At 37.1% G+C, this 27518-nt stretch overlaps 1 protein-coding gene across 3 annotated transcripts; it reads left to right on the top strand.

Moving 5' to 3' along the window:
- Nucleotides 1–27056, top strand: egln1b (egl-9 family hypoxia-inducible factor 1b). 3 transcript variants are annotated; one of them, XM_067387957.1, is made up of 8 exons: nucleotides 1–954; nucleotides 1132–1187; nucleotides 7049–7085; nucleotides 18892–19011; nucleotides 25086–25222; nucleotides 25310–25377; nucleotides 26112–26148; nucleotides 26314–27056. In XM_067387957.1, the coding sequence occupies exons 1-7, from the start codon at nucleotides 259–261 to the stop codon at nucleotides 26117–26119; spliced, it is 1122 nt and encodes a 373-aa protein (XP_067244058.1). In that variant the 5' UTR covers nucleotides 1–258; the 3' UTR covers nucleotides 26120–26148; nucleotides 26314–27056. The 3 variants fall into 3 exon arrangements, with proteins under 3 accessions (XP_067244058.1, XP_067244057.1, XP_067244059.1); XM_067387956.1 differs by lacking the exon at nucleotides 26112–26148; XM_067387958.1 differs by lacking the exons at nucleotides 1132–1187; nucleotides 7049–7085; nucleotides 26112–26148.
- Nucleotides 27057–27518: the final 462 nt, after the last annotated feature.

Genomic DNA, 27518 nt, shown 5'->3' with positions numbered 1-27518 from the left:
CGCACATGGTTGACGTGCGCTGGGCGCTGAAGAAAAGGAACAGCCGGCGCCATGCGCTTCCATCAAACTCACGGCTCGCGCTGAGACTTCACAAGTGTCAAACCATAGATGTCGCAGGAATGTGAGAGCGTCACGTTGCCCTCGGTCAAGTGGAATGAAATCGGCAGCGGGGGGCCAGGTTACAGCTTTTCTTTCAATTTCGCTTGTGGATACATGTAGTGAAGTTGCAGGCTGATACTGTAATACAGCGCTTGAAACATGGAGGGAAACTCAAGGGAAAGCGACCGTCTGGAGCGCGAGCGCCAGTACTGCGAGCTGTGCGGGAAAATGGAGAACCTGATGAAGTGCGGACGGTGTCGCAGCTCGTTCTACTGCAGCAAAGAGCACCAGAGACAGGACTGGAAGAAGCACAAGCGGGTGTGCAAGGAGGCCGACAAGCAGCAGCAGCCGCCGGCTGAAGAGAGCAGCGCCGTACAGTGCAACACTTCAGAAGAGTCGAACACTTCTCAGAGTAACTCTACTGTTGCGTCACCCGGCGAAAGAATGCCAGATTTTATCAAGTCCGCTACGGGCCCTGACACCAAACCGACCGCGGACAGCTCGAAACCCAACGGACAGACGCGGTCGCCTCCTCAGAAACTGGCCACTGACTATATCGTGCCCTGCATGAACAAGCACGGCATCTGTGTGGTCGACAACTTCCTCGGTGACGAGATCGGGCGCAGTATTCTGGAGGACGTGCGGGCGCTTTACTTGACCGGCGGCTTTACAGACGGACAGCTGGTCAGTCAGAGGAGCGATTCGTCTAAGGACATTCGGGGGGATAAGATCACCTGGGTAGAGGGGAAGGAGCCGGGATGCGAGAGGATAGCGTTTCTCATGAGTCGCATGGACGATCTGATCCGACACTGTAACGGGAAACTTGGCGACTACAGGATCAATGGAAGGACGAAAGTAAGTAGAGCTGTCAGGAGAACTGTGATGCATGGCACTTAAAGGTACGCTCAGTAATTCTGTGCTGATTAAAAAAAAGTTTTATGCAAAAAGCATTTGAGATTTGAGAATATCTTTAAAATGACAAAGACGACATATATCTAGATATGGCTGTTTTTATCCTGCAATTTCCAAAAGGTAGAGCCTGCTCTATCGGGCCTGCTGATGGGCTTGTCATTTAACCAACCAATCAGGTAAAGCTTTCATTATGAATATTAAAGAGTTAGTTCACTCAAAAATTAAAACTGTCATTTATTACTCATACCGTTCCACACCTGTAAGACCTTCGTTCATCTTCATAACACAAATTAAGATATTTTTGATGAAATCCCATGGCTCCGTGAGGCCTTCATAGGGAGCAATGACATTTCCTCTCTCAAGATCCATAAAGGTACTAAAAACATATTTAAATCAGTTCATGTGAGTACAGTGGTTCAAAATTAATATTATAAAGTGACGAGAATATTTTTGGTGCGCCAAAATAACAACTTATTTAGTGATGGCCGATTTCAAAACACTGCTTCATGAAGCTTCAGAGCGTTGTGAATCAGCGTTTTCGGATCACGTGTCAACCGGCAAACTTTGACTTTGGCGCTCCGAACCGCTGATTCGACACGCTGATTCATTATGCTCTGAATCTTCATGAAGCAATGTTTTGAAATCGGCCATCACTATATAAGTCGTTATTTTGTGTTTTTTTTTTTGGCGCACCAAAAATATTTTCGTCGCTTTATTATAATAATATTGAACCACTGTACTCACGTAAACTGATTTAAATATGTTTTTAGTCCATAGACTGCAATATAATCAACACTTACAAGGTCCACAAAGGTAGACGTCGTTAAAATGGTTAACGTGACTGCAGTGGTTCAAAGTTAATGTTATGAAGCGATGAGAATACTTTTTGCATGCAAAAATAACTTTATTCAACAATCTCTTTCTCTTCTCTTCTCTATCATTATCCTTACGCAGTTGCCGCAGTAAGCACAGTGAAGGCTTCTGTGTTTACATCCGAATGCCGACTCATTATTGGCCAAAGCTGTTCACGTGAGCAGCATGATGCGTGTGTGTGATGCTGACGCAGGAGCCGGCCAATAATGAGTCGGTGTTCTGACGTACAGTCCAAAAGTTTGGAACCACTAGGATTTTTAATGCTTTTAAAAGAAGTTTCGTCTGCTCACCAAGGCTACATTTAATTAAAAATACTGTAAAAAACAGTAATATTGTGAAATATTATTACAATTTAAAATAACTGTGTACTATTTAAATATATTTGACAAAGTAATTTATTCCTGTGATGCAAAGCTGAATTTTCAGCATCATTACTCCAGTCTTCAGTGTCACATGATCCTTCAGAAATCATTCTAATATGCTGATCTGCTGCTCAAGAAACATTTAATGTGTACAATTGTACAAAATATTTGTGTACAATATTTTTTTTCAGGATTATTTGATGAATAGAAAGTTCAAAAGAACAGTGTTTATCTGAAATCTAATCTTTTGTAACATTATAAATGTCTTTACTGCCACTTTTGATTGATTTAATGCATCCTTGCTGAATAAAAGTATTCATTTCTTTAATTTCTTTAAAAAAAAAAAAAAATAAAAATTCTTACTGACCCCAAACTTTTGAACGGTAGTGTATAATGCTACAGAAGCTTTGTATTTCAGATAAATGCTGTTCTTTTGAACTTTCTATTCATCAAGGAATCCTGAAAAAAAAAAAAGTACACAACTGTTTTCAACATTGAAAATAATCATAAATGTTTATTGAGCAGCAAATCAGCATATTAGAATGATTTCTGAAGGATCATGTGACACTGAAGACTGGAGTAATGATGCTGAAAATTCAGCTTTGCATCACGGGAATAAATTACTTTTTCAAATATATTTAAACAGTACACAGTTATCTTAAATTGTAATAATATTTCACAATATTACTGTTTTTTACTGTATTTTTAATTAAATAAATGTAGCCTTGGTGAGCAGACGAAACTTCTTTTAAAAACATTAAAAATCTTAGTGGTTCCAAACTTTTGGACTGTACTGTATAACCTGGAAGCCCTGAACGTAAACATTGTATGATAATGACACAGAAGAGAAGATATTGTTGAAAAGTTGTTATTTTGTTTTTTTGGCACACAAAAAGTATTCTCATCGCTTCATAACATTAAGGTTGAACCACTGCAGTCATGTCAGTGGTTTTAACAATGCCTTTAGTACATTTGTGGAACTCGTAAGTGTTGATTATATTGCTGTCTATGGACGAGACGTATACCTCTCGGATTTCATCAAAAATACCTTAATTTGTGTTCTGAAGATGAATGAAGGTCTTACAGGTGTGGAACGAAACGAGGGTGAGTAATAAATGACAGAATTTTCATTTTTTGGGTGAACTAACCCTTTAACACAAGTATAAACATACTGAGTGCACCTTTTAAATTATTAAGACGTTATCTGGGAAAAATATCAGGTCATTTTAAAGGCCTAGACATTTTATAGGCATTTTTTTTTTTTTTTTATAGTTACACTTTTTCAAATGCAATAGCTATGAAATTGTTATCTTCTTATCTAGTAATTTTATGGAAAATCATTGGTCAAAAGGTGTGGGAACATATTTTTGGGGAATCAAGTGAAAGCCCCAGTTAAAGGGTTAGTTCACACAAAAATGAAAATTCTGTCATGTCGTTCGACTTGATTGCTTTACATAATGAACAGATTTAATTTAAGTTTTTATTTACATATAAACATTGATCAGCGAACATAAGACGGAAGATGAACAAAAGTCTTACGGGTTTGGAATGACATGAGGGTGAGTAATTAATGACAGAAATTTCATTTTTGGGTGAACTAACCTTTTAACACATTAACACATGTTTTATGGATTAGGTTAAAACTGAGATCTGTGTCACTTTAGACAGAAAGACGCTTCACTTTTGACCCTCAGGTAATGCCGATATCCGCACCTGCCTTTCAATTAAAATTGAATCTTAAAGGTGCCAGACCTCCGAAGAACAGGCGAATCTCAACATTACGTAACAGTCGAGGTGTACGCCCCCAATATTTGCATATGCCAGCCCATGTTCACAACATTATGAAAGGCATTAGACAAGGGCAGCCAGTATTAACATCTGGATGTGCACAGCTGAATCATCAGACTAGGTAAGCAAGCAAGAACAATAGCGAAAAATGGCAGATGGAGCAGTAATAACTGACATGATCCATGATTACGTGATATTTTTAGTGATATTTGTAAATTGTCTTTCTAAATGTTTCGTTAGCATGTTGCTAATGTGCTGTTAAATGTGTTACGGTGGTAACTTTAACCACATTTTCATTTCATTTTCATAACCGCTATTTTCATTTTTTAAACACTTGCAGTCTGTATAATGCATAAACACAATTTTTTTTATAAATCTCTCCAACAGTGTAGGGGCCATTAAAGGGGCCGCAGCCCTGAATTGGCGCATTTCTAATGATGCCCCAAAATAGGCAGTTAAAAAAATTATTTAAAAAAAATCTATGGGGTATTTTGAGCTGAAACTTCACAGACACATTCAGGGGACACCTTAGACTTATGTTACATCTTGAAAAAAACGTTCGATGGCACCTTTAAGAAATATTATTCAGACGCTATATTAAAAATGAAAGCTCTTCCAGTTTTTTTTCCGATACAGAGGTGTAAATATGTCACTGCGTATTTATCATTGAGAGCATTACTGATCTGTGATTTCATCGTAAATGTCTAGTTTCACACAACCTTCTTCACTGCATTTGTAGCAAACATGAAAATTTCCTACAATACAAATTCTGGATTAAACACATTAAAGACTCTGAATATTATGCACCATCAAAAGTCTCTCCCCCAGATTCAATTGTTCTTGAATTTTCTACCCCCACAAATAATGTCAGGCTGACCGTTTTTTTTAAACAGGAGCTTCCTGTGGAGCCACAGGCTATGTTACTGATAGTGCCTTTGTGAGTTATCCATGACCAGCATGGCTCTCAAATTTCCCCAGGTCAGGGGAACGCCTGCGACCACCAGCTGCTATCAGGCGTACCCAACGCATGCACAGTGTTTGGACAAACCTCCAACCTCTGAGGGTTTAGGGAAGCCATCACCTTTTCCCTCTTGCTGTAAACACATGCACGCTTATTGTGACTTACAGGAAATTTGTAACACAGTTAGCTTACAGTTTTGAAAGCGTTGGTACGATTATGCAAGATTATGCATACTTCAAGTGTATGTCTCATTTTATATCACACACTATGGTAAATCATTTGGATTTCAAGGTCTTTTTTGGCTAATTGCAGAAGGGTCTCTTATTCAAAGACAAAGACCCTAGTACTTCACTGACTGTGCCTGAGGGAGTATGCGTTCCCTTTTTTTTTTAGATTCACTCCCTGTATGCCACAGCGAGCTGTCACAGACATGCTTTCAGATCAGTCACGTACACAATTATCAGTCTGTCAATAAAAACCACAGTATTATGAAAGAGAAACATTAATGCTTAAAACATTTATTCTTTAAACATAAACGCTTCCATGGCTAAAGATAAATGTCATTATTAGCAAAAAAATGTATTTATTTGTGCTTAAAGCAAAGGCATGTGCTGTGCACAGGATGTTTAAGCGTGAATATCACAAGGCTTGATGGAAGGTGATAGCACTTCCTGTGACTGCATTTTTTTTTTACGTCATTGTGAGTGTCGCAGATGTACGGCTGGACAATTCAGGATGCTCAGCAGGCGCATGAAAGAATCAGCTGAAGGGAAAGAGTCTGTTACATAAAACACAATGAACGGATAATATGTTTATGTTTTGTATTGATATTAAACTATAAACGAGCTTTGTGGTTGTTAAATGTTGGAGGACCAGAGGGAAAGTATATATATATCTTGACTTCAGTGAGGCCAGAGAGAGATTGTGGAAGGGAAGGAGATGAGTAGAGAAAGAAGTGAGAACAGGAACAAGAGGTAATGTTTATTATGAAACAACAGAACAGGCCTAAATGACTTTGAGTAGTTCTCATTGATTTAGATGCATGATTTTTTGACACATTGAAATTACATAGAATTTAATTATTGTGATTCTTCTTAAAGAGTTAGTTCACCCAAAACGAAAGTTCTGTCATTAATTACTCACCTTCATGTCGTTCCAAACCCGTAAGATCTTCCTTCATCTTCGGAACACAAATTAAGATATTTTTGATGGAATCTGTGAGATTTCTGGCCTAAAATAGACTGCAAGGTTATTACCACTTTCAAAGCCCAAAAAGGTAGTAAAAGACATTTTTAAAATAGTCCATGTGACTACAGTGGTTCAACCTTAATTTTATGAAGGAACAAGAATACTTGTGTGCAAAAAACAAACAAAAATAGCGACTTTATTCAACAATTTCTTCTCTTCCCTGTCAGTCTTCTACAGTGTTGACGTAGTAAACAGTGCAGCGCTCCCGCGTTCTACATCAGAATGCTGAATGCTATTGGCCGACACTGTTCACATGAGCAGCACGATGCATGCGTGTGATGCTGACGCAGGAGCTGGCCAATAATTAGCCGGCGTTCTGATGTAGAACCTGCAAGTGCTTCCTTGCGTTTTCTATCAACAGCGTAAGAGACTGACAGGGAAGAGAAAAAATAGTTTGTTTATTGCGCACAAGTGTTCTATTTTAACAATGTCTTTACTACCTTTCTGGACCTTGAAAGTGGTAATAATGTTGCAGTCAAAGGTCAGAAAGCTCTCGGATTTTATCAAAAATTTATGTTGAACGAAAGAAGAACAAAAGTTTTACGGGTTTGGAATCAATTGATGGTGAATAATTAATGACAGAATCAGTATTTTTTTTTTTTTTTTAAAAAAGAGAATTTTGTCATTTACTCACCTTCATGTCATCCAAAACCTGTGTAACTTTCTCTCTTCTGTGGAACATAAAAGAACGTATTTTGAAAAATGTCTGTATGTTTGTTTGGGTTTTTTTATAAATAAAATGGAAGGTCACCAAAACTGCTTGGTTACCAGTATTCTTAAAAATATCTTCTTTTATGTTCCGCAGAAGAAAGAAATCCATACAGGTTTGGAACAACATGATGGTGAGTAATGATAAATCCCATTAATGATTCCTGTTGGTGATATTTTTAAATTATTATTTTAAAAACAATCATTTAAAAAAAATATTAATAGTTTTTTAAACGCACAAAACATTTATAGTTTGTTTTTGTCCTTTTTTTTTTTTTTAAATTAATATTTTTCTAATGTACCATATCTGGTGGTTCTTCATATCTATTCCATGGTTCTTGCATCGCCTTTCAGCACCAACGTCCCCTCCTAAATCTTTTATTTCATGGCAAAAGAAATACCTGAGTTGTGAATGTGAGTTTGCAGACTGTGTTGATGCAATAAAAATGACTGTTTAACACAAAACAATGGCACGAGTTGACCAGTTTAGTCCACCTCGCAAACAAAAGACACTAATGATACTGTTCTTTTTAATGAATCAAAAACATAAAGCATGACCAGTGTAGCTCGATTTCCGAAACAAATGACTCTTAGGAGCCAGTTCTTTTTCAAATGTGTAATTCAATAGGACGCAGTCCGATAGTACCCTGTATAATTTACAGCATTACCTGAGAGAGAATTTCTTCCATATCTAAGCAAAATGCACAACTAAAATGTAGCCTACTCAAAACAATCTAAATCAAATCGGGAGCTTGTGCATATGAATACAAATTTCCTCCTCAAGCTTTTTGTGTAGTGTTTTTGTTTTTTTATTGGCTATCATTGGTCCAGGGGGTTTGCCACCTTCCGCTCGGACACCTTCTGGGTGTCAGGGTGAAGAAAGAATTTGCAGGAGTATAACACAATGAATTGCCAAGTGGTCATGTTTACATTACGTGACCTGAGAAGCTGGCACTGGATCAGAATGGGCTGTTTTTGAGCGTATTTTTCAGAGCATTTCATTCCCTTTGGAAAGTCCCACCTCACAAGGAAGGATGTATAATATTTCTTTGCGTCTGCATCGACGTTTAGTTACGTGATTTTTTTGTTTTTGTACCCTTATGTCAGGAAACCTTGCGTGCAACCAACAGGAGACTTGAGATTTTTTTTTTGAAAGCGGAAACCTGATGTGTAAAACACCTGTAGACTTCATAATGAACCATATTGAAGCTTGCTTTTATAGTTTTGGTACATATTTTAAGGCGTTTTATGAGGGTTGGTTTATATTGTACATGCATATGATGTTGTGTGTGTGTGTGCTGTTACATTTTTTTTTTTTTTATCAGCAGGCCCTTATATGTATGACTTATCTCTTGGACATGTGTGCTGTCACTGCTTTTTCCTCAACGTGTTTATTAATGGTGCAGTGTGTGTCAGTCTGCCAGGGTGTCAGCATTGGAACAGCAGTGCAGCTGCACGCTCTGCACGTAGCTGGACTATTAGAACTGTCTGTCTGGCTAAAGTCCAGCAGCTGAGGTTTATATCAGCTCTGCATTGCTCACTGGAACAGATGCAGTATCACAAAAAGGAGAAAGGAAATGTTGTAAACCCAAGAGGGCCTCTTACAGGAAAAATCCTGAATCCAGGAAAACAAATCACTGTTATGGAGATGTGTTGGAGTAAATGATCACCCCCCCAGGCATGATTAACATATTTTTGGGTGAACTAACCGTTTAATGAAAATTATTTACTCACAGGGGTTTTTAAATCCTAACTGAACATGAAATCTGGTTGTAGCACACACAAAAGGAGAATCTTCACAGATTTTATTCTCACAAATCTCAAACATGCACACACTACAAGATTTTAAATTTGTAGCGCAGCACACACTACAGGATATTATTAAGATTATCATACCCAGAAGAGCACCTCACGTGATTTCATTGGGAAGTGGATGTAAACATATTCGTCACTGACGTAAACAGGTATGTTTACACCCACGTAGAAGGAGATGTTGTTGGGACCTTGTGCAACGTTCCCTAAAAGTTCTCTAAAGGTGACGGAAATTACCAACCTTTACAGAACATTCGGGACGTTCCTAAAACGTCCCCTTTTGGTAATGAAAGTGCTGCAGTTCAAAGTTCCTTATGTGACTTTAGGGGGACGTTCCATTTTGGTTATTTTACGGTCAAAAAAGAACGTTACAAAGAGGACATTAACAGAACATTCCCACACGGTCCTCTGTTGGTCATTTAATAACGTTCCTGATATGAGTTTAGGGGGACGTTCTTTTTTGGTTATTTTATGGTCACGCGAGAATGTTACAAAGAGGACATTTGAGAAGTTATCAGAACGTCCTATAGTAATAGTCCCTTAAACATTCCCAGAACGTCCTGAATGTTCCCTGAAAGTCCGCCAAATAACGCTCCCCAAACCTTAAAAGAACTCCACATTGTGACCGTCTCTGAACGTTCTGGGAACCTTACTAGGTGACAGGGAATGTTAGATTAATGTTAGAATAAAGTTGTACAAACCAAAAACTAATGTTCTGTGAACGTTAGATTAATGTTAGATTAACTTTAGAATAATGTTATATGAACCAAAAATGAACGTTAGATTAACTTTAGAATAACATTATACAAACCAAAAACTAACATTCTGGAAATGTTAGATTAACCTTAGAATAACATTCTGGGAACGTCAGATTAACATTAGAATAATGTTTTGTGAGCCAAAATCTAACGTTCTGGGAGCATTAGAATAACGTTATACAAACCAAAAACTAACGTTCTAGGAATGTTAGATTAACGTTAGAATAACGTTCTGGGAACCAAAAACTAACGTTCTGGGAATGGGTAAATAAAATCTTTACTGGTGGGTTTCTGCTGGAAATTTAAGCATGCAGCCATTTGTCTTTGCACCATTACATCACATCATATTTAATCACTATTGGCAGTGCGATTTATTGTAGGCTAATGCTTTTTTCCTCAGTTGGTCAGAACAAAAGTGCCAGACATGTTACTTACTTGTTAAGACATTTTCTGCTGAAAATTCTTATTTTGATCACACTTCCAAGACGTTGAATCTGTGATTCTGAAGTACAGTATTCACCAATGTGTTGACTGACAGCAAACATTAGATTCGTCTGCGCTAAGGAGTCGTGTCGAAGCATAACCCACGTAAAGATTATAATTCCGCATATAACTGCAGTTGCAGGTTTTAAACAGAGATGGCGTCAAAAAGGCAAAACTTACGGGCAGCAGCTTTAAGAAAACTTTCCTGGCTAACGATAAAAACAAATGAAAAAAGAAATGTGAAGTAAGCACACTGAAAATAACTGCTCCAATAAATAATTTATTAAATAATGCAACATTTCGACCAAACAGGTCTTCATCAGGCACCTCAAGACCTTACATTCTAGCTATGTAAGGCATGAAAAAAAAAAAAAATTCACAGGAAAAAAAACTTTAAATGTGTAATTTTGGTGATCAAAGATGAGTTTTAAGGGATAAAATTGGCTACAGGGGGACTTTAAATGAATTTTCCAGTTTTGATTGTATGTTTTTCCTTTTGTCTACTAGACTTGATGTTATAGGGGAAGTTCACTTCAGTAATTCAAATTTATTCCTCATGTTGCAATTGTTTACTAATTTGATCATTAATTTACTTATTAGTAAACATTTGTTTAATTATTTCATTATTTAATTCTTTTTATTATTGCGGGAAATGAGAATCATTTTCTATCATTTTCCGAGTAAAGATGAAGTTGGTGATGAATAAAAATGTCATGTCGCATAGAAATATTTCACCCAATTGCAATTTGCAATCATTGCATGAGAGTTATTCCAGTGAAAGGCTCTAACCACAAGCAAAAAAGCAGCATAAATATTCCTTTCCTCAAAAGAAAGAAAATCCTACAGGTTTGGAATGACATTATGCTGAGTAAATGATGACAGAATTGTAATTTTGAGTGTTTGTCATGTGATCTGTATATGTTTTGCACTGCAGATCCTTTTTTATGACAATAAACCAACTCTGAATTTTTCTAGTAATGTTTAACAAAGCAGTTGCCACATACAAATTATTACAAAACAACAACAGCAACAACAACAAAAAAAACAATTTTACTACTATCGGCTAATGGAATCAATAGCATTCTGTTTTTTGCCGTGAATATTGGGAAATACTGACAATCTAATAAATATATAGATAGCAGGTGCAGCTGTTTGTTCACACAGCATCACATCCAGGTGTGTCTGAGACTTTGAAACTGGAATACACACGCCCTGACGCTCTGATTGAAGTGCTCTTTGTGTTGTAGGACTATGGCATCCCCTCAGTCTCCTTCGCCCTCCTCCTCGGTCACGGATCTTTGCAGGTGATGATGGGAGAGTGGCGGCATGGCATCCTGACGCAAAACCCTTTGCGTGATGTTGATGTGTGCCGTCCGCACCCACCCCTCCTCACCTGGTTGTTTTTTCAGCCCAGCATGCCCTGCTTACTCTCTGACGCAGTTGGCTCTCACACTTACCCCCACCTGAATGATTGAAGCGCTGTTGAGCGATTTCACCCTTATCTGCTCCAGCCCATTCACGTTGGGGGCTCGCGGATTGCGTCAATGCCCTCAGCTCGCTTTTTTGTCCTGGCTTGTCTTTCTTTCCTTCTCCCCCATATCTCATTCTCCCACTGGTTAAAGCGCACACTTGCTCGCCCTCCCTTTGCTTATTTACGTTGTCCTTCGCTTTTGCACCTGCCGCCAGGGAAAACAGTTCAGTTGAAATGTCGTCACATGTATTGTGATCCGTTGTGCATTGCGTGCCATTGCAGGCTGCAAGACTTGGCTGGAAAGGTCACTTTTAAAAGCCTTTTAAAGAAGTTGAGGTGCAAAGGTTATTGAAGACTAGGGGTGGGTGATATGACCAAAATTTTATACATCACAATATGAATATGTTTATTTCACGATAATGATATATATCACAATATAGTTATTTTTGCTTTAAAGGGTTAGTTCACCCAAAAATGAAAATTGTCATCATTTACTCACCCTCATGTCGTCCCAATCCCGTAAGACTTTCTTTCATCTTTGGAACACAAATGAAGATCTTTTTGAAGAAATCTGAGTGATTTCTGTCCCTCCATTGACAGCTACACAACTGACACTTTGACACTGCAAAAAGTTCATAAAGAGATTGTTAAACTAATCCATATGAATTGAGCGGTTTACTATAAATTTTCTGAGGAGACTCGATCGCTTTTTATGATGAACAGACTGAATTTAGGCTTTTATTCACATAAAGCTCAAGCATGTTTGTTTGACATGCGAGAACTAATGACGTAAATTTTCGTGCGTTCGGTTGAGTTTCTGTTTATGTTCGCTGATCAAGGTTTAAATGTGAATAAAAGCCTAAATTCAATCGTTTCGTCATATAAAGTGATCGAGTATCTTTAGAACATTTTTGAACTAAACAGCTTAATTCATATGGATTAGTTTTACGATCTCTTTACGAACTTTTTGAAGCGTCAAAGTGGTAGTTGTGTATCTGTCAATTGAGGGACAGAAATCTCTCAAATTTAATTTACAAGATCTTCATTTGTGTTCTGAAGATGATCGAAAGTCTTATGGGTTTGGAACGACGTGGGGGTGAGTAATTAATGACAGAATTTTCATTTTTGGTGAACTATCCCTTTAAATAAAGTTTCTTTTTTATGATACCAACATTTTTGATACCATTAAATTGAATATACATTCATTCTTATTAAAGTTACAAAAGCGATTCAGTCAAAAGCAATGAGATTGTTTAATTAACAGTAAAGGGTTAGTTCACCCAAAAATGAAAATTCTGTCATTTATTACTCGCCTTCATGCCGTTCCAAACCCATAAGACCTTCGTTAATCTTCGGAACACAAATTAAGATATTTTAGTTGAAATCCGATGGCTCCGTGAGGCCTTCATAGGGAGCAGTGACATTTCCTCTCTCAAGATCCATAAAGGTACTAAAAACATATTTAAATCGGTTCATGTGAGTACAGTGGTTCAATATTAATATTATAATATTTTTGGTGCACCAAAAAAAACTAAATAATGACTTATTTAGTGATGGCCGATTTCAAAACATGAAGCATCGGAGCACAATGAATCAGTGTATCGAATCATGCTTCGGATCGCGTGTCAAACTGCCAACGGCTGAAACTACTTTGGCGCTCCGAACAGCAGATTCGATAAGCCTTGAAACTTTGTTTAGTTCTGGTCCCCACTTCGAAATGTCATGTCCTTTATCATAACCAGTGTTACTGACAGACTGGTAAGAGAGGTGCTGCAACATTGTAAAATATGTAAATAATGTGTATTTTAAACATTCAAACATTATTCTAGACCCCAAAAACAAATTCGAGACTTTATAAAAGGGCACAATATGACTCTTTAACAGAAAGAATTTTAACAATAGTCATCGTCTTGCTGACTGGCCCAAGTTTGGCCTTTCTGTGACTCCTGCATTCTCCGTCTTCTACTTGAAATGAGTGATTTATACTCAGCCACACCCCAGCACCGCTAACGGCTATGTTGCTGGGAAAAAGGTCCTCATGTACAGTCATTTTCAGATTTGTTCCCAGCATGTGTTGTTTTCCTCAGCTGTCACTTTTTCTCCTGGAATGATGACGCTCTTTCACTGGAAATCTAATATCAAATTATAGGCCTCAGGAAGCTGGGGAGGAGAGATGTTAAGGGGGGACACAAACTGCTGTTAGCAGCTCTGCATGCTTGTGTTCTTCTGAGTGAAAGGGTGTGTATGTTTTTGGGTCTAACGGTTCAGATTTCTCAAGAACTCAGTTTGTATCACAGTTCTGACATCTGACTGTTTCAGCAAATACTTTGCGTGTTGCTTTTTGGGAGGTACATTTTGGATACTGATATTTAAACACTGTGATTGGCTGGTACCAATCTGATTTCTGAAATTTCTTTTTCAAATAATAACAACAAATATATGCTGCCAAATTATTTCCAAAAAATTAGATTTTGTCACTATATTAGTTATAGGGCTGATATTGGTTATTTATTTATCCAATTAATTGTATTTGCCATTTGCCATCACCAGGCACTGATAGATGACTTTTTAACCAGTACCCCAGAAGAATCACAAGGACCGGTATTGGGCCAATTAAGCATTTTTTAAAAAAAAATTTTTTAAGCATCGGTATCAACTATCCTAAGGCCATTCCTTTATTTTATGTTTGCTTTTACACAGGTGTCGAGCAGTAGGTGGCGATATGCGCCTTAATGTGGATTTGCCAACTGCCATTAAGTAGAAAAGAAGCTCAGTTTTTTTTCTGCATTGACTAGGGAATTTTTTTTTTAGAAGCAGCTCAAATGTGCTTGAGTGATGTGCGAGAACCAATAAGATCTGTTCTAGTCACGTCTGTCTGTCACGTGCATGTTCGAACTTCCTTGTTTAGCATATTTGATGCGCACTTTAGTAACGAACACATTTTATATTATACCGTGCACAGCATAAATGAATACACCCCCTCTGAACAAAAGATGTATTTTCTTTATGATCACTAATACAATTCATGGAAAGATGGCAAAACTTAAAATGTATTAAACATATACATAATAAAAACTGAGAAATATATGTCATTAATAGCCATAAAATAAGTTAAAAAGCCAATTTTGTTTAAATTAAGGATTGCAGAAATGAGTACACCCTAGATTTAATTCAACAAATGTATAAAATTCTAGTACTTAGTATGCCCTCCATCATTTTGAATATACTGCTCTGACCCTTCTTGGCACGGAGTGTACAAGTTCATGACAAATTGTCACATCTGTCCTGTCTTACTCCTGGATGATGAGCTCATTAAATGCCCTGATCTTTAATGGGGAGTGTTGGTCAACTCATCTCTACAGAATCCCCTACAGGCACTCAAGAGTGTTAAGACTGAGTGCAATACATGTCCACAGAAGGTTTTTTACCTTGGGAGAATGCATATCATCATTGTCATGTTGACAAAATGCCCAACAATGCAGGGAATGAGGAAAGGGTAACATCTTCTGTTTTAAGTTTGTGTATTAAATTACACAGTGGTGTAGGAATTCATGACAGCATTGATAAAGCACAACTCCCTCACACCTTCAGCACTCATAAATCCCTATATAAGAGCTTTACTACCACTGAACTTTATTGTGGGAACCAGGCACTTCTCACTGTACTCCTCCTCTAGCAACACCATAACATTTTTGATGCTGTTAGATCCAAAATGATTCATTTGGTCTCATGAGACCAGAGTATTGATTCCTAAAATCTATATTTTGTTAATATGGGCTTTGGAAATGGCTAACTGACTTTATTGTGCTTTGGCTACAGTAGGTAGTTCCAGTGAGAACAACAACCATGTATGTCATTTCTGCAGGCTGCATCTTACTCTGTGACATAAACAGTCACTCTTTTCATAGCTTTTGCTGGCTCTGAGACACTCGCTTGGTATTTCTCCTGCTCTTTGTCTAGCAAAAAAAAAAAATCCCTCATCACTAAATGAAAGGTTAAAATGAAGGCTTGATTATTTGAGGGGCCTTGTCTCTAGTCCATTGTTTTTGAATTTTTGCAGACTGAGTAATTGAGTATTTGCTGACTTTCAGAAGTTTCAGAGGGGGTGTACACATTTATGCTGTGCACTGTATATAGATTTTATCTTTTGCTATGTAAATGTGTCTTTAATGAATATTTTATATATATATATATATATATATATATATATATATATATATATATATATATATATATATATATATATATATATATATATATATAAAAAACATGTGTATTTATACTGTTTATCCCTCGTTTCCTTCTACAAATGTTTATTAATTGTGCATGTTTTTTTTCTTAAATGCTGACATGGCATAAAACAAGTAAATAAATAAAAGTTTTTTTTTTTCATGGGAACCATTTCACCTCTAGTATGTATGCAAGTATTGCAAAGAATGTTTGAAGAGATTGTTGTTTTTCAGCCATAAAAAAATTACACCCCCGCCCCACCAGACAGGCCTAACACACACACATGTGCTGAGAGTCAGTGGAAAACACACTGATATCGTGTCCCTGGGGAAGACATCTCAGTAACTTTGACATTATGCTGTAGGGTTAGGGTTAGAGGGTTAAGTTGAGGCCTGAAAATTCCCTGCTGGGCTAGTGCTGCTTATAAATAGAGTGTTAGGTCACGAACTGTCATTGAAATGATCAGATTCAGGAGCCTACGTGCAGAAGTGGGTGAAAAAGAAGGCAAAAGGCGAGTTCCCGGAGGGGATCGATATCAGAGAGCCATTCTGACTGTGCTTTTTTTTTTCAGTTCACAGAAACACTGCTCACGGTATTAGCTCAAAGGTTTCTGATATTTAAGTGTGCTTGTTTGAAACGTTTTGTTAATGATTTAAAGGTGAACGATGGGATTAGTCATGTTTTTGTTTAAAGTTTGACATGTTTTTTTACTTGGAGAGGAATATTCTTCAATCTTTAAAGTTATTTTTAAGCTTCTAATTATAAGGAAGTACATGTTTACTCCAGAAATGTAGTTTAACCGAGTCATATGCAGGTCACTTGGACTGATGAACTGATGTTCTATTTTTATGAGCTTTTGACTCATTCTCTCCTTTGTAACACTGTCCAGTTTACTCCTAACGGATGTGTCGGTGTGCACAAATACATTTACACTGCTATTTTCTTCTTTGTGATTAATTAACACTTTCCATGTAAACTCGGAGACCAAAATAAAAGGGGCAAAGGAAGAGTAGGAAAGGAAAAACCTCAGCAAAGGAAAGACTTCAGCAATGGCTTCATTGTTCCCTCAGCCTCATAACTCAGATTCAACAAGATTAAAAGATATAATCATCACAGGGCTGAGAATATCACAGTTATCACCTTATTTTGATTCATGTAGTTGTGCGCTGTAGTATCTGAATAGCATTCAGTGATCTGAACTGCATTACACAAATACAGGGTAACAGTGAATCTCCTGATCATATTTCACTTCAAAAGCAAAAATTAAATAATATTTTGCATACGCTGTTTTTTTTAGTACCCAATTTTTTTTTTCCTTTCGTCATCTGTGATGTATCTGTAATCTGAATGTTTCATTTTAGTTTACTTTTTAGTTTAGTAATTCTCATTATTCTCGATGTAAATGTAAAATCAACCAGAGCATGATGATTTGTTTTTAATTAAAGTCCTCCTGTGGTGAAAATCAAGTTTTTAATATTGTTAATATGTCTATGTGGTGTTTTTAATATGCTTTAAGACAAACCATGTGCAAATTCATGTCAACACCATTGCCGAGTATTTTCTCTTTAAAACCACAACGAACCAAAGAGCTGTTTGATATCGCTGGTGTTTCCTACAACACACAAATTACCTTGTAACCAATCACGTCAACGTGCCAGTGGGCTTTAGCATATCATTAACTATGACTGATCTGAAGCAGGGGAGTCTCGAGAAGGTTATCCCGGTATATTTTTCTGTTGATAAGAAAATCGGGTAGATTTTGCAATATAGTGGGTGTATGGTGTATATTACGATGTTATGATGAATATGCCTTTTTCCATTGACGCTCTAAGGTGTTCAAAGCATTTGTGTAACATTATTAACACATTATTAGCTGTTTGATAACATTGTCAAGCAAAAGGCTTATTATATTAATTACCGTTAATGTGTCCAACGTTGTAAAAAGCGATACCATTGTGCAGCTTTAACTTCAGTAAGTTGACCGAGTGGATCACTGAGCCCGTGCAAGTGAGTGGAGGTGGGACTAATTAGCATATTCATAGATCTGTGTATACTAAATGAAGCAAGGGTGTCGAGTTAGATTCAAGCTATTTTAAGGCATGAATATTTTTTTTTTTTATATTTTTTATATTTTCCCACAGGAAAAAAATGTCATTTTGGTGTTCAAAGATGAGTTTTAAGTATAAAATTATTGACTACAGGGGGACTTAAAGCATATATTAAAGGCAGTACATGAAATGCTATGGTGAATAAATGCTTTGCAATTTATAATTTTTTCATAAATTTTGCTCATATAAAACGTTTTATACCTGAAAACATGATTATGCACTCACTTGAATTTAGAAAATAATAGAATCGTACATAAAGTGGTTCCCATACATAGCCATTATTATTATTATTACTAATAATACTACAGATTTTTCATTACAGTAATAAGAATTATAGAAAAAAGTTTAAAGGGTTAGTTCACCCAAAAATTAAAATAATGTCATTAATTACTCACCCTCATGTCACTCTACACCCATAAGACCCTGTTCATCTTCAGAACACAAATAAAGATATTTTTGTTGAAATCCGATGGCTCAGTGAGGCCTCTATTGAGAGCAAAGCCATTCAAACTCTCAAGGTCCATAAAGGTACTAAAAACATATTTGAAACAGTTCTTGTGAGTTCAGTGGTTCTACCTTAATATTATAAAGTGACAAGAATACTTTTTGAGCGCCAAAAAAACAAAATAATGACTTTTCACAAATATCTATATAGGCCGATTTCATGAACAAAGGTCTTACGGCTGTAGAACAACATGAGGGTGAGTAATGACATTATTTTAATTTTTGGATGAACTAACCCTTTAATTGTCATAAAAATGCCACACTGCAAAATTGTCCTAATAATATGCTAGAAATATTATCTTGACAGTCTTTTGTGAGATTCTTGTTTAAAAATAAAATTAAAAAATATATTATAAATAATAGATTAAAATTAAAAAATATGAATAAAACTATAAATATGCTTTAGGAAAATATGATCTTGTGATGGGGAAAAAAACAATGGAAATCTTCATTTAACAGTGTCTTCTTGTAGAGAGAGTGTGCTGCATCCAATCACTGTGAAGAGTCTGTCGTCATATGTTCTTTTGATTGGCTATTTTGGCCAATTACTAAAACAACCCATTTTTCCTTCCAGGCAATGGTGGCGTGTTACCCTGGCGACGGGACAGGATATGTACGACATGTGGATAACCCTAACGGAGATGGGAGATGTGTCACATGCATATATTACCTGAATAAAGACTGGGATGCCAAGGTAGGAGTTTTTTTTCCCCCTAGCCAGTGAACTTGTATACATTCTGTAGCTTGTAAAGCCGCATGAGATTTGTTTAAGCTCTTCTCTGTTTGTTTAGGTTTCTTATCTGATGTAGACTGCTCAAACTTGCATCAGAGCTTGCATTTAATTCAATGGAAGTTCAAAACCAACCTTGTGTGGAAATTTTGCTGTTGGTACTTTATATAACTAGGCCACACAAGAGACTGTTTATGTGCTGTTATTAGAGGTCTGCAAGAACAGTGAAGTTTATGTTGGGTTTGTAAAATAACCAAAAAATAAGCTTAAGAAAAATATTTAGTGTTTAAATTTTACAAATTTGTACATTGTACTGCAAAATAATGGCATGAAAACTTTTCTAATGAGTTGACCATGTGGGTACCACACAAATGACTCTTATGTGACCAGTGTAGCCCTATTCTTGAAATAAATAACTCCTATAAAATGGTTCTTTTGTAGTGAATCAAAAACGCACAGCACAAGCATCGTAACCTAATTCTTTACACATTCTTTACCATGTTGAAAGAAATCAGGAGTAAAGTGCAGTGGCGTTTTGTGCGCTAGACTAAATGTGACAACGCTTTTACTCGTCTCATTTGCATAAAGATTCAGTATTTTTCAGAATGAACAAAAACAGTGAAATACAAACTCAGTATATTACGCAAACCTGCAATAATTAAATGTTAAATAACACAAATGTACTTTATGTATTTAATCTCACTTTATTATCCAAAGTCTTTGCTGCTGACCTTCGATGATCCAATTCAACCATACTAAGCAAAAATGACTTAAGATAAACATCACATTTATTTATTTATTGCTGAAGTAAGAGTGTTTGAGTGAACTTTCTTGCACCCTATTCTTCTGCAATCCAGAATGTCAGTACAGGTACTCTACTGTACAGGTGTGAATTTGCATGAGGCATGTTCATTTCACTATTGGTGTGAAAGAGGCTTTACATTTGCCAAAGATAGAACTTTTCTGTTTTTTATTAAAAAATGAACAAGCAAGCCCAGCTTGATGAGGGAAAGGTAGCGCAACACAATACTTTCCATGAAGAGCAACTAGACACGTAATATTGCAATGGATTACTTTTAAAAGTAACTTTCCCCAACACTGGTGACTAGTATAGTCTGATTTCTGAAACAGAGATGACTCTTATGAACCAGTGATTTTTAGTGAAACAAAAGCATACCGCATGACCAGTTTGTGAATCGTACTACACTGGTCACATTGTTTATTTTTGATTCACAGCTTCACAAAAAGTCTCTGAATTGGGCTACAGAAACTAATCTTATGTACCAGTTCTTTTTAGTGAATCAAAAATCTACATCATGACCAGTGTAGCCTTATCCCGAAACAAATTACTGGTTCTTGAGTCCCAAAATATTACAACCTTGATCTTTTGAAGAATGGTTTAAATTCTGAGTGAAACACTGCCTTGTATACTGTAGTTTACAACATTACTGGAGACAGAATGGTAACTGAAATATTCCTAAATGAATCATAATCTAATATAATTTGGAATTGAATTTGGAAATCTGTATCAATTAAACGTCTGCCTCCGTTCTTCTGGTTTTGTTAAACATTTACCGTTTAAAGTTCCATGAGCGCTCGCTGTGACAGCATTGATATTTTCCACCACTGACTCTACCACCGTCGTCACTTTCCAGCTCTTAAAACCAGCACTGCGTCAGAGAGCGGTTCTGATCTAGAGCATTCCGACCGGCCATGGAAACCATCCAGAGTGCTGATCAGATGTCCTTACATGAAGTGGTAAAGTGGTAAAGAGAGAATTGGTCAGTTTCACAGGCAAGAGACAGGGATTGTAGAAGGGAAAGAAGGATGTAGTGTTTGTCTGTAGTGTTTAGCTTACATTAAACACTCAAGGGCATGTTGCACTTTACCTAGATGCTGTTTAAGGTTAAACTCACTCTTTTCTCGAGGTTCATAAGACTGCAGCTCAGCCTGCAAACTCTATTTTCTTCCAGTCATGCGTTTCTATAAGTTTCAGAGCTGTGATGTAAGGATGGGTCACATCTCGCACACATACAACCCTGATATTTTCCGTCCTTCTCAAGCTGCACAGGATGCCAGTAATACATAGTATAAACTCTAGCGCTCTCTCTCTCTGTCATATCTCACCCTTTTCATTGAATGGAGAGGAAAATAGCCGTCTCACGCAAACCTGCTTGTTCCCTGTTGTCTTGGCTTATGTAAAAGTTAGTGTGTCAGATTTTTTTTCTTTAAGCTAAATTTAGCAACAGGTTGTCCTGGGGCAGGAAAAAAGACATTCCCTCCCAGAGTTTCCCATCCATAACATTCTGTTTTGTGTAAATGAAAATTTAAATTTAAATTTGAATTGAATGTTTTTGAAAGACGTCTCTTATGCTCACCAAGGCTGTTTATTTGATCAAAAATATGGTAAAAAAACAATTTAAATCTAACAATTTAAAGTTTTCTATGTTAAATTACGAATTTGTTCTCATCTAACAACATTTTTCTCGTAATTTAATGGCTTTATTCTCAACATTTTATCTCGACTTTTTTCTCGAAATTTAACAACTTTAATCTCGAGATGGTTTTATTTTTTTATTATTGCTTGGCCCTAATCCTCTTCCGTACTTTTTAATGAAGAAAAATGTACAGTGCAACTTAAAATTGTGATGTAGTTAAATTATGGTAATATTTAATGTGCTAAATTAAATAAAAAAAAAATGTTACAGATCAGTATCAGTATTCAGTATCATATGTCTAGACTAAAGCTGAACCAATCGTAATAATTCTTACCATTTAATAGTTTTTGAACGTTATTACATGAAGAGTATCCATGAAACTACAGGGGTTGTTGGACTGGTGGCCGATCTTCACTGATTTTACATTCCAGCAGTAAGAACAGAGTGTGAAGGTTGAATTAGCAGAGCAATAGCACAGCTGTACATAAAATAATGCAATCCACATGACATAATGACAGACATATCAAGTTCAAATGAGGACAAATCGTCTCGCTGGCTCATCTGTAACCAGGACAGCAAGTCGAGAGCTATGGTAATACCACGTAGGACGAACTACATCCAACAGGAGTAAATGTCAAGGCAAAAGGAAGCTGTTTGAAAGGGATGTACAGGTACTATCCTGGATTATATCCAAAAAAACAAAACAAAATCACAGCTGCCCAACTCACTGCAGAATTAAATGCTCAGCTCGACTTTCCAGTTTCCAACAAAACTGTTCTTCAGGAGGTCCACAGTCAATATTCATGGTCGAGCTGCTATTGCCAAACTTTCAATCACTCGTGCCAATGCCAAATGTCGGGTTTTATAAGTGCCAACAGTGCAAATCTTGGACTGTCCCCCCTCACTGTAGGGCAAAAAAACAGTGATTTCTCGATTTTAAAGGCCCCGGTATACTTCAAACAAAGTTCTTTTTCGTTCTTCATTTAGGGGTAAAACGAAGTTCGAAATGCGTGAGCAGCGATATACTGTAAACGAACTTCTGACGCCGCCCACACTGCTGAGAGCGACGGTTAGATGAATATGTAAATATATGCAGTGCACTTTCTTCTCAGTAACAAAATAAACACAACAAAAATGAGAAAACGGCAAGCATTTATTATAGAAAACATAACAAAAGCGTCTGATCATAACAGCAAAGTAGCACTCCAGTCACGTCACGTCATCATATAGCACTTTATTTAAAAGATTGCTTAAAATCAAGCAGCTTTACAGTATCAAACATGAAAAACAGTGTTAGCGCCTCATTTCATCAGAAGCACAACTTAAGTTTGTACTATAAAGCGGCTATCCAGTGTGTTCATGTTTTCACCCGCGGAGCTCTTACCTCAACGGACTTAACAGATCAAATGAGTCAAAGACGCGTTGCACGCGAGTGAAGGCGGAGCCTCAGCGCACACCTCCTATTATGTTATCGTCACTGACCAATGGTAGTGCAAAGGTGTTTTGCAGCTGGAGCGAACTTTTCCTGAAAGACGTTTCGAACTTCCAAAAAGAACACAAAACGAACTTCGTTTTGGCCTGATTTTGTTCGAAATGACTTCACATCAGTTTGATTTCGTTTGAAGTATACCGGGGCCTTAATCGATTCTCATTTTTACGAAACGATATCGATTCTTAAAGGTGCTAAAGAGGATGTTTTGTTTTATACATTTTTGCAATATTACTTGAAACTGTCTTTACTAACTGATAAAAGACTATTTATTAGGTGCACTGAAAGGAATAATATTAATTTACATCATCTGTGCACGAGGTAGGGCCTTAAAAACATCAGCTATCATCGCGTAAACGATTGGCCCTCTGGCTTGTCAATCACTGCCATGACGTTCCTTGTGAGAGACGAGTGCGGCTGCACGCTCCAGTGACTTTCCACACTCTACAGGCGCCGCATGCAATGTTTTTGTCTGCAGATTATGAGTTACCTGTGGTGAGTCCGACATAATGAATCCACTAACACGATACAGCGAATTCCGGTGGTAAACACTCGTGTTTCAATACTCATGCAGGAGTTTTGGGAGGCGTTCCCTCGAAAGGAGGGGGGTTGCTCTTACGCATGCGCTCATTTAAAAAACTCAGTAACGGTCTTTGGTTTCTCAGTCGACGAAAAGATCCTCTTTAGCACCTTTAAATCCCAAGAATCTATTAGTCTAGTCTGTTGATGAATGAACAGAACATGTATCGCCTGCCTCCCATCCAATAAATCGCAATAATCTTTGTACTGTGTTACTTTTGATATGAAGCAAAGTCTCAGATTTTAAATGACGTCCATCTTATTATGAGATTCAAAAAATAAATACCGTTTTGGCGCTGTTTAATGTGACAGATCTCTAACTGAAGCGGCAGCACGAGCGCATGTGAACTTATCGTCTCCTCCGATTTAATACCAGTTACAGCGGGAAATAAACATAACTAAACATCTGAAGGTATGTAAAAATAAACAGTACAAATTAGTGAAATCCGTATCATGTCTCGTGTAATCGCTCAATCAGTGTTTCAACCTCAGAAAGACGTCAATAAAACAGCTTGTAAACAATTTCACGTCACATTTTACCTCAGAAAAACACATTCAGTGACCATAAACTCATTAGTCAGCGAGAAAAGTGAACTCTAGAAAGCATTCTGATAAATATAGCTATGAACCGTTACATATTCATTATAATTTTTAATGTTCCTCAATATTTAATGCATGTTTGAATAAGTCAGTTATGACAGTCGCGATTTAAATGTTTATTTTGAAAAAAAAAACCGAATTAGAGTAGAAATATGATTATGTAGTAATTCTAAACTTTATTTATAATAAAAACATCATTGAGTGTAATTTAAGTGTTTGTATATAAATAAGTTAATTTAACCTTCAGTATTATCATAGTTGTACCAACTGACTCCCATGTGTATTAGTTGAAAGATTTTTTTCCTCTAGAAAATTTGCCATGTACTGTAACTGAAATAAATCAAATCGAAAGCATGTGAATAGTAATCGAATCCAATTGTGAAAATTGTGGCAATACCCAGCCCTACCTCACTGTCTTTCCCACATCCGTGGGAGTTATGGTGTGGAGAAGCCGGGGTGGATCAGTGATGGTTTGGGCTGCCAAGGACTACCAAACCATTCTGGAGGACCATGTGCATCTAATGGTTCAAACATTGTACCCTGAAGGGGGTGCCATGTATCAGCATGATAATGCACCATTACACACAGCAAGACTGGTGACAGAATGGTTTGATGAACATGAAAGTAAATTGAACATCTTCCATGGCCTGCACAGTCAACAGATCTAAATATTTTTGAGCCACTTTGGGGTATTTTGAAGGGGCAAGTCAAAAACGGTTTCTTCCTCCAGCATCATATATATAGTGACCTGGCCACTGTTCTAGAAGAGGAATGGCTCAAAATCCAGGACTTGTATCTGTCATTCCCACTGTATTGGCTGAAAAAAGAGGTCCTACACCATACTAATAAATTACTGTGGTCTAAAACTAAGTGTTTCAGTTTCATTGTCCAGCCCCTGTACATACCATAATTCTCATCTGCTCACTCTATAGGAACACGGTGGCCTTTTGCGGATCTTTCCAGAGGGAACGGCTCAGTTTGCAGACATTGAGCCCAAGTTTGACAGACTTCTGCTGTTTTGGTCAGACAGACGGAACCCACATGAGGTCCAGCCAGCTTACGCCACGAGGTCAGTGATAGTGACACATTTCATTTTGTAAAATAGTCCTGTAAGATGCATATGCTTGTATACAATTCTGTGTGAATTTATGTGCAGGTATGCTATAACGGTGTGGTATTTTGATGCTGACGAGCGAGCTCGAGCTAAGGAGAAATATTTAACAGGTATAATCTGCTCAAACATGACCATATAATACATTTGTGTATTATCGATTTCTGTTCTGTATTTATGGGATTATGGCCAGATTGCGTTGCTGGAATACGATTTAAAGGGTTAGTTCACCCAAAAATGAAAATAATGGCATTTATTACTCTCATGTCGTTCTACACCCATAAGGCCTTTATTCATCTTCTGAAGACAAATTAAGATATTTTGATTAAATCCAATGGCTCAGTGATGCCTCCGTTGCCACCAAGATAACGAACACTTTCAGATGCCCAGAAAGCTACTAAAAACATATTTAAATCAGTTCATGTGGGTTCAGTGGTTCTACCTTAATATTATAAAGCGACGAGAATACTTTTTGTGCACCAAAAAAACTAAATAACGACTTTTCAACAATATAGTGATGGGCCGATTTCAAAACCCTGCTTCAGAGCTTTACAAATCGAATCAGTAATTCAGATCTCCTATCAAACGGCTAAACTGCTGAAATCACATGACTTTGGCGTTCCGAGTCACTGATTCGATATTGTTGAAAAGTCGTTATTTTGTTTTTTTGGTGCACAAAAAGTATTTCCATCGCTTTATAATATTAAGGTTGAACCACTGTACTCACATGAACTGATTTAAATATGTTTTTAGTACCTTTATGGATCTTTAGAGAGGTCATTACTGTGAATGCAGTCCTCACTGAGCCATCGGATTTAATCAAAATATCTTAATTTGTGTTCCAAAGGTGAATGAAGGCCTTATGGGTGTAGAACGACATGAGAGTGAGTAATTAATGACATTATTTTCATTTTTGGGTGAACTAACCCTTTAAATAATAAACCACAGTGGGTAATCTTCTACCTAATAACAGATATGCATTATCAGTGTGAGGAAAGAGCAGGACTGTATTCATCTGCATGACATTTTTCTCTTTCTCCATCTTTCAGGTGCAGGTGAAAGGGGAGTAAAAGTGGAGCTAAACAAGCCGTCAGAGCCCAGCTAGTGAACAAGGAATGAATGAAGAGGAGTGTACAGGGCTGGACCTCCAGAACGCTGCTGTGAGATGATGAGCAGAGGGCAGATGAAAGTCAGGAAGCGACTTTCTCTCTCATTCACCTCTCCATCTATCATCTATAAGGGGCTTCTCATAGGGACTCAGAATGTGATAGAGCTGTGAAGACAGGCATGAATTAACATGCTTTGTGTTTCCTTTATGAAGAACGCTGGCTTACATGAGCATAGGATGGACGTAATGCTAAACTTAAGGGTGTGTGTGTGTGTGTGGACAGTTTGCTTCCCCGGTCCCAAATGCCAGCTTTTGTTATTGCACGTGTTAATAAAGGTACAGTTTTGTTTGGCAACACATACTCAAAAGCAGAGAAAAGCCCTTTTTAAGGTTCTGTGCAATGTCCTATATGTGTTATTCTGCTCATAAGCCACTGTAATTATTGGATTTGTGTTTTTGTATGGCTCGTAATTCTGCTTTCCAAGCTCTCCTAATTGGAGCCTCAAGGAACGCGCTTTATCATGGCTTGCACCTGTTGCTAAGTAACCGGGTGCATTGCTGGATTGTTTTTGCCAGTAATCAGCGATATGTCTGTTGTTGCAGACGTTATGTCTCTCCTGTCCTAAGCCAAACTTGACACCTCATGTCTGTCTAACAGCTCTGAGTTTTAAATAAAAAAGTTTTCCTAAATACATCTTGTTTGACTGTGTGTTGCAAACTTGCAAGTGTTTTATTGGTTATATCTTATGTCTCCTTATGATATTATCCTTGTTGTCCCTAAAAGTCATGTGACGTTCATACACATTTACTGTGTTTGGAGTCCTGCAGCACCCACTAGCGATTTGTAGCGGCAAATGCAAATCTATCATCCAGGTAAGAAATATTCCACTAGATAAATCCCAAATGGAAAGCATGAAAAAGGCTTCCACAATGAAAATATTTACTTTTTTTTTTTTTTTTTTTAACAGAATGGTAGTATTTACTATCAGTGAAATATACAGACATTTTGTTATTGCAGAACAGCACTGAGTCACCAACATATTTTCTGCATACTTTTAAAAATAAGCCTGAAAATTCTTTTAAAAAAAGTATTTCTATTTGAAATGCTGTTCTTTTGAACTTTCTATTCATCCGAGAATCCTGGAA

The sequence above is a fragment of the Chanodichthys erythropterus genome, chromosome 6 (genome assembly GCF_024489055.1).
Source record: "Chanodichthys erythropterus isolate Z2021 chromosome 6, ASM2448905v1, whole genome shotgun sequence".
Lineage (NCBI taxonomy): Eukaryota > Metazoa > Chordata > Actinopteri > Cypriniformes > Xenocyprididae > Chanodichthys > Chanodichthys erythropterus.
This window is presented reverse-complemented; position numbering and strand designations above follow the sequence as displayed.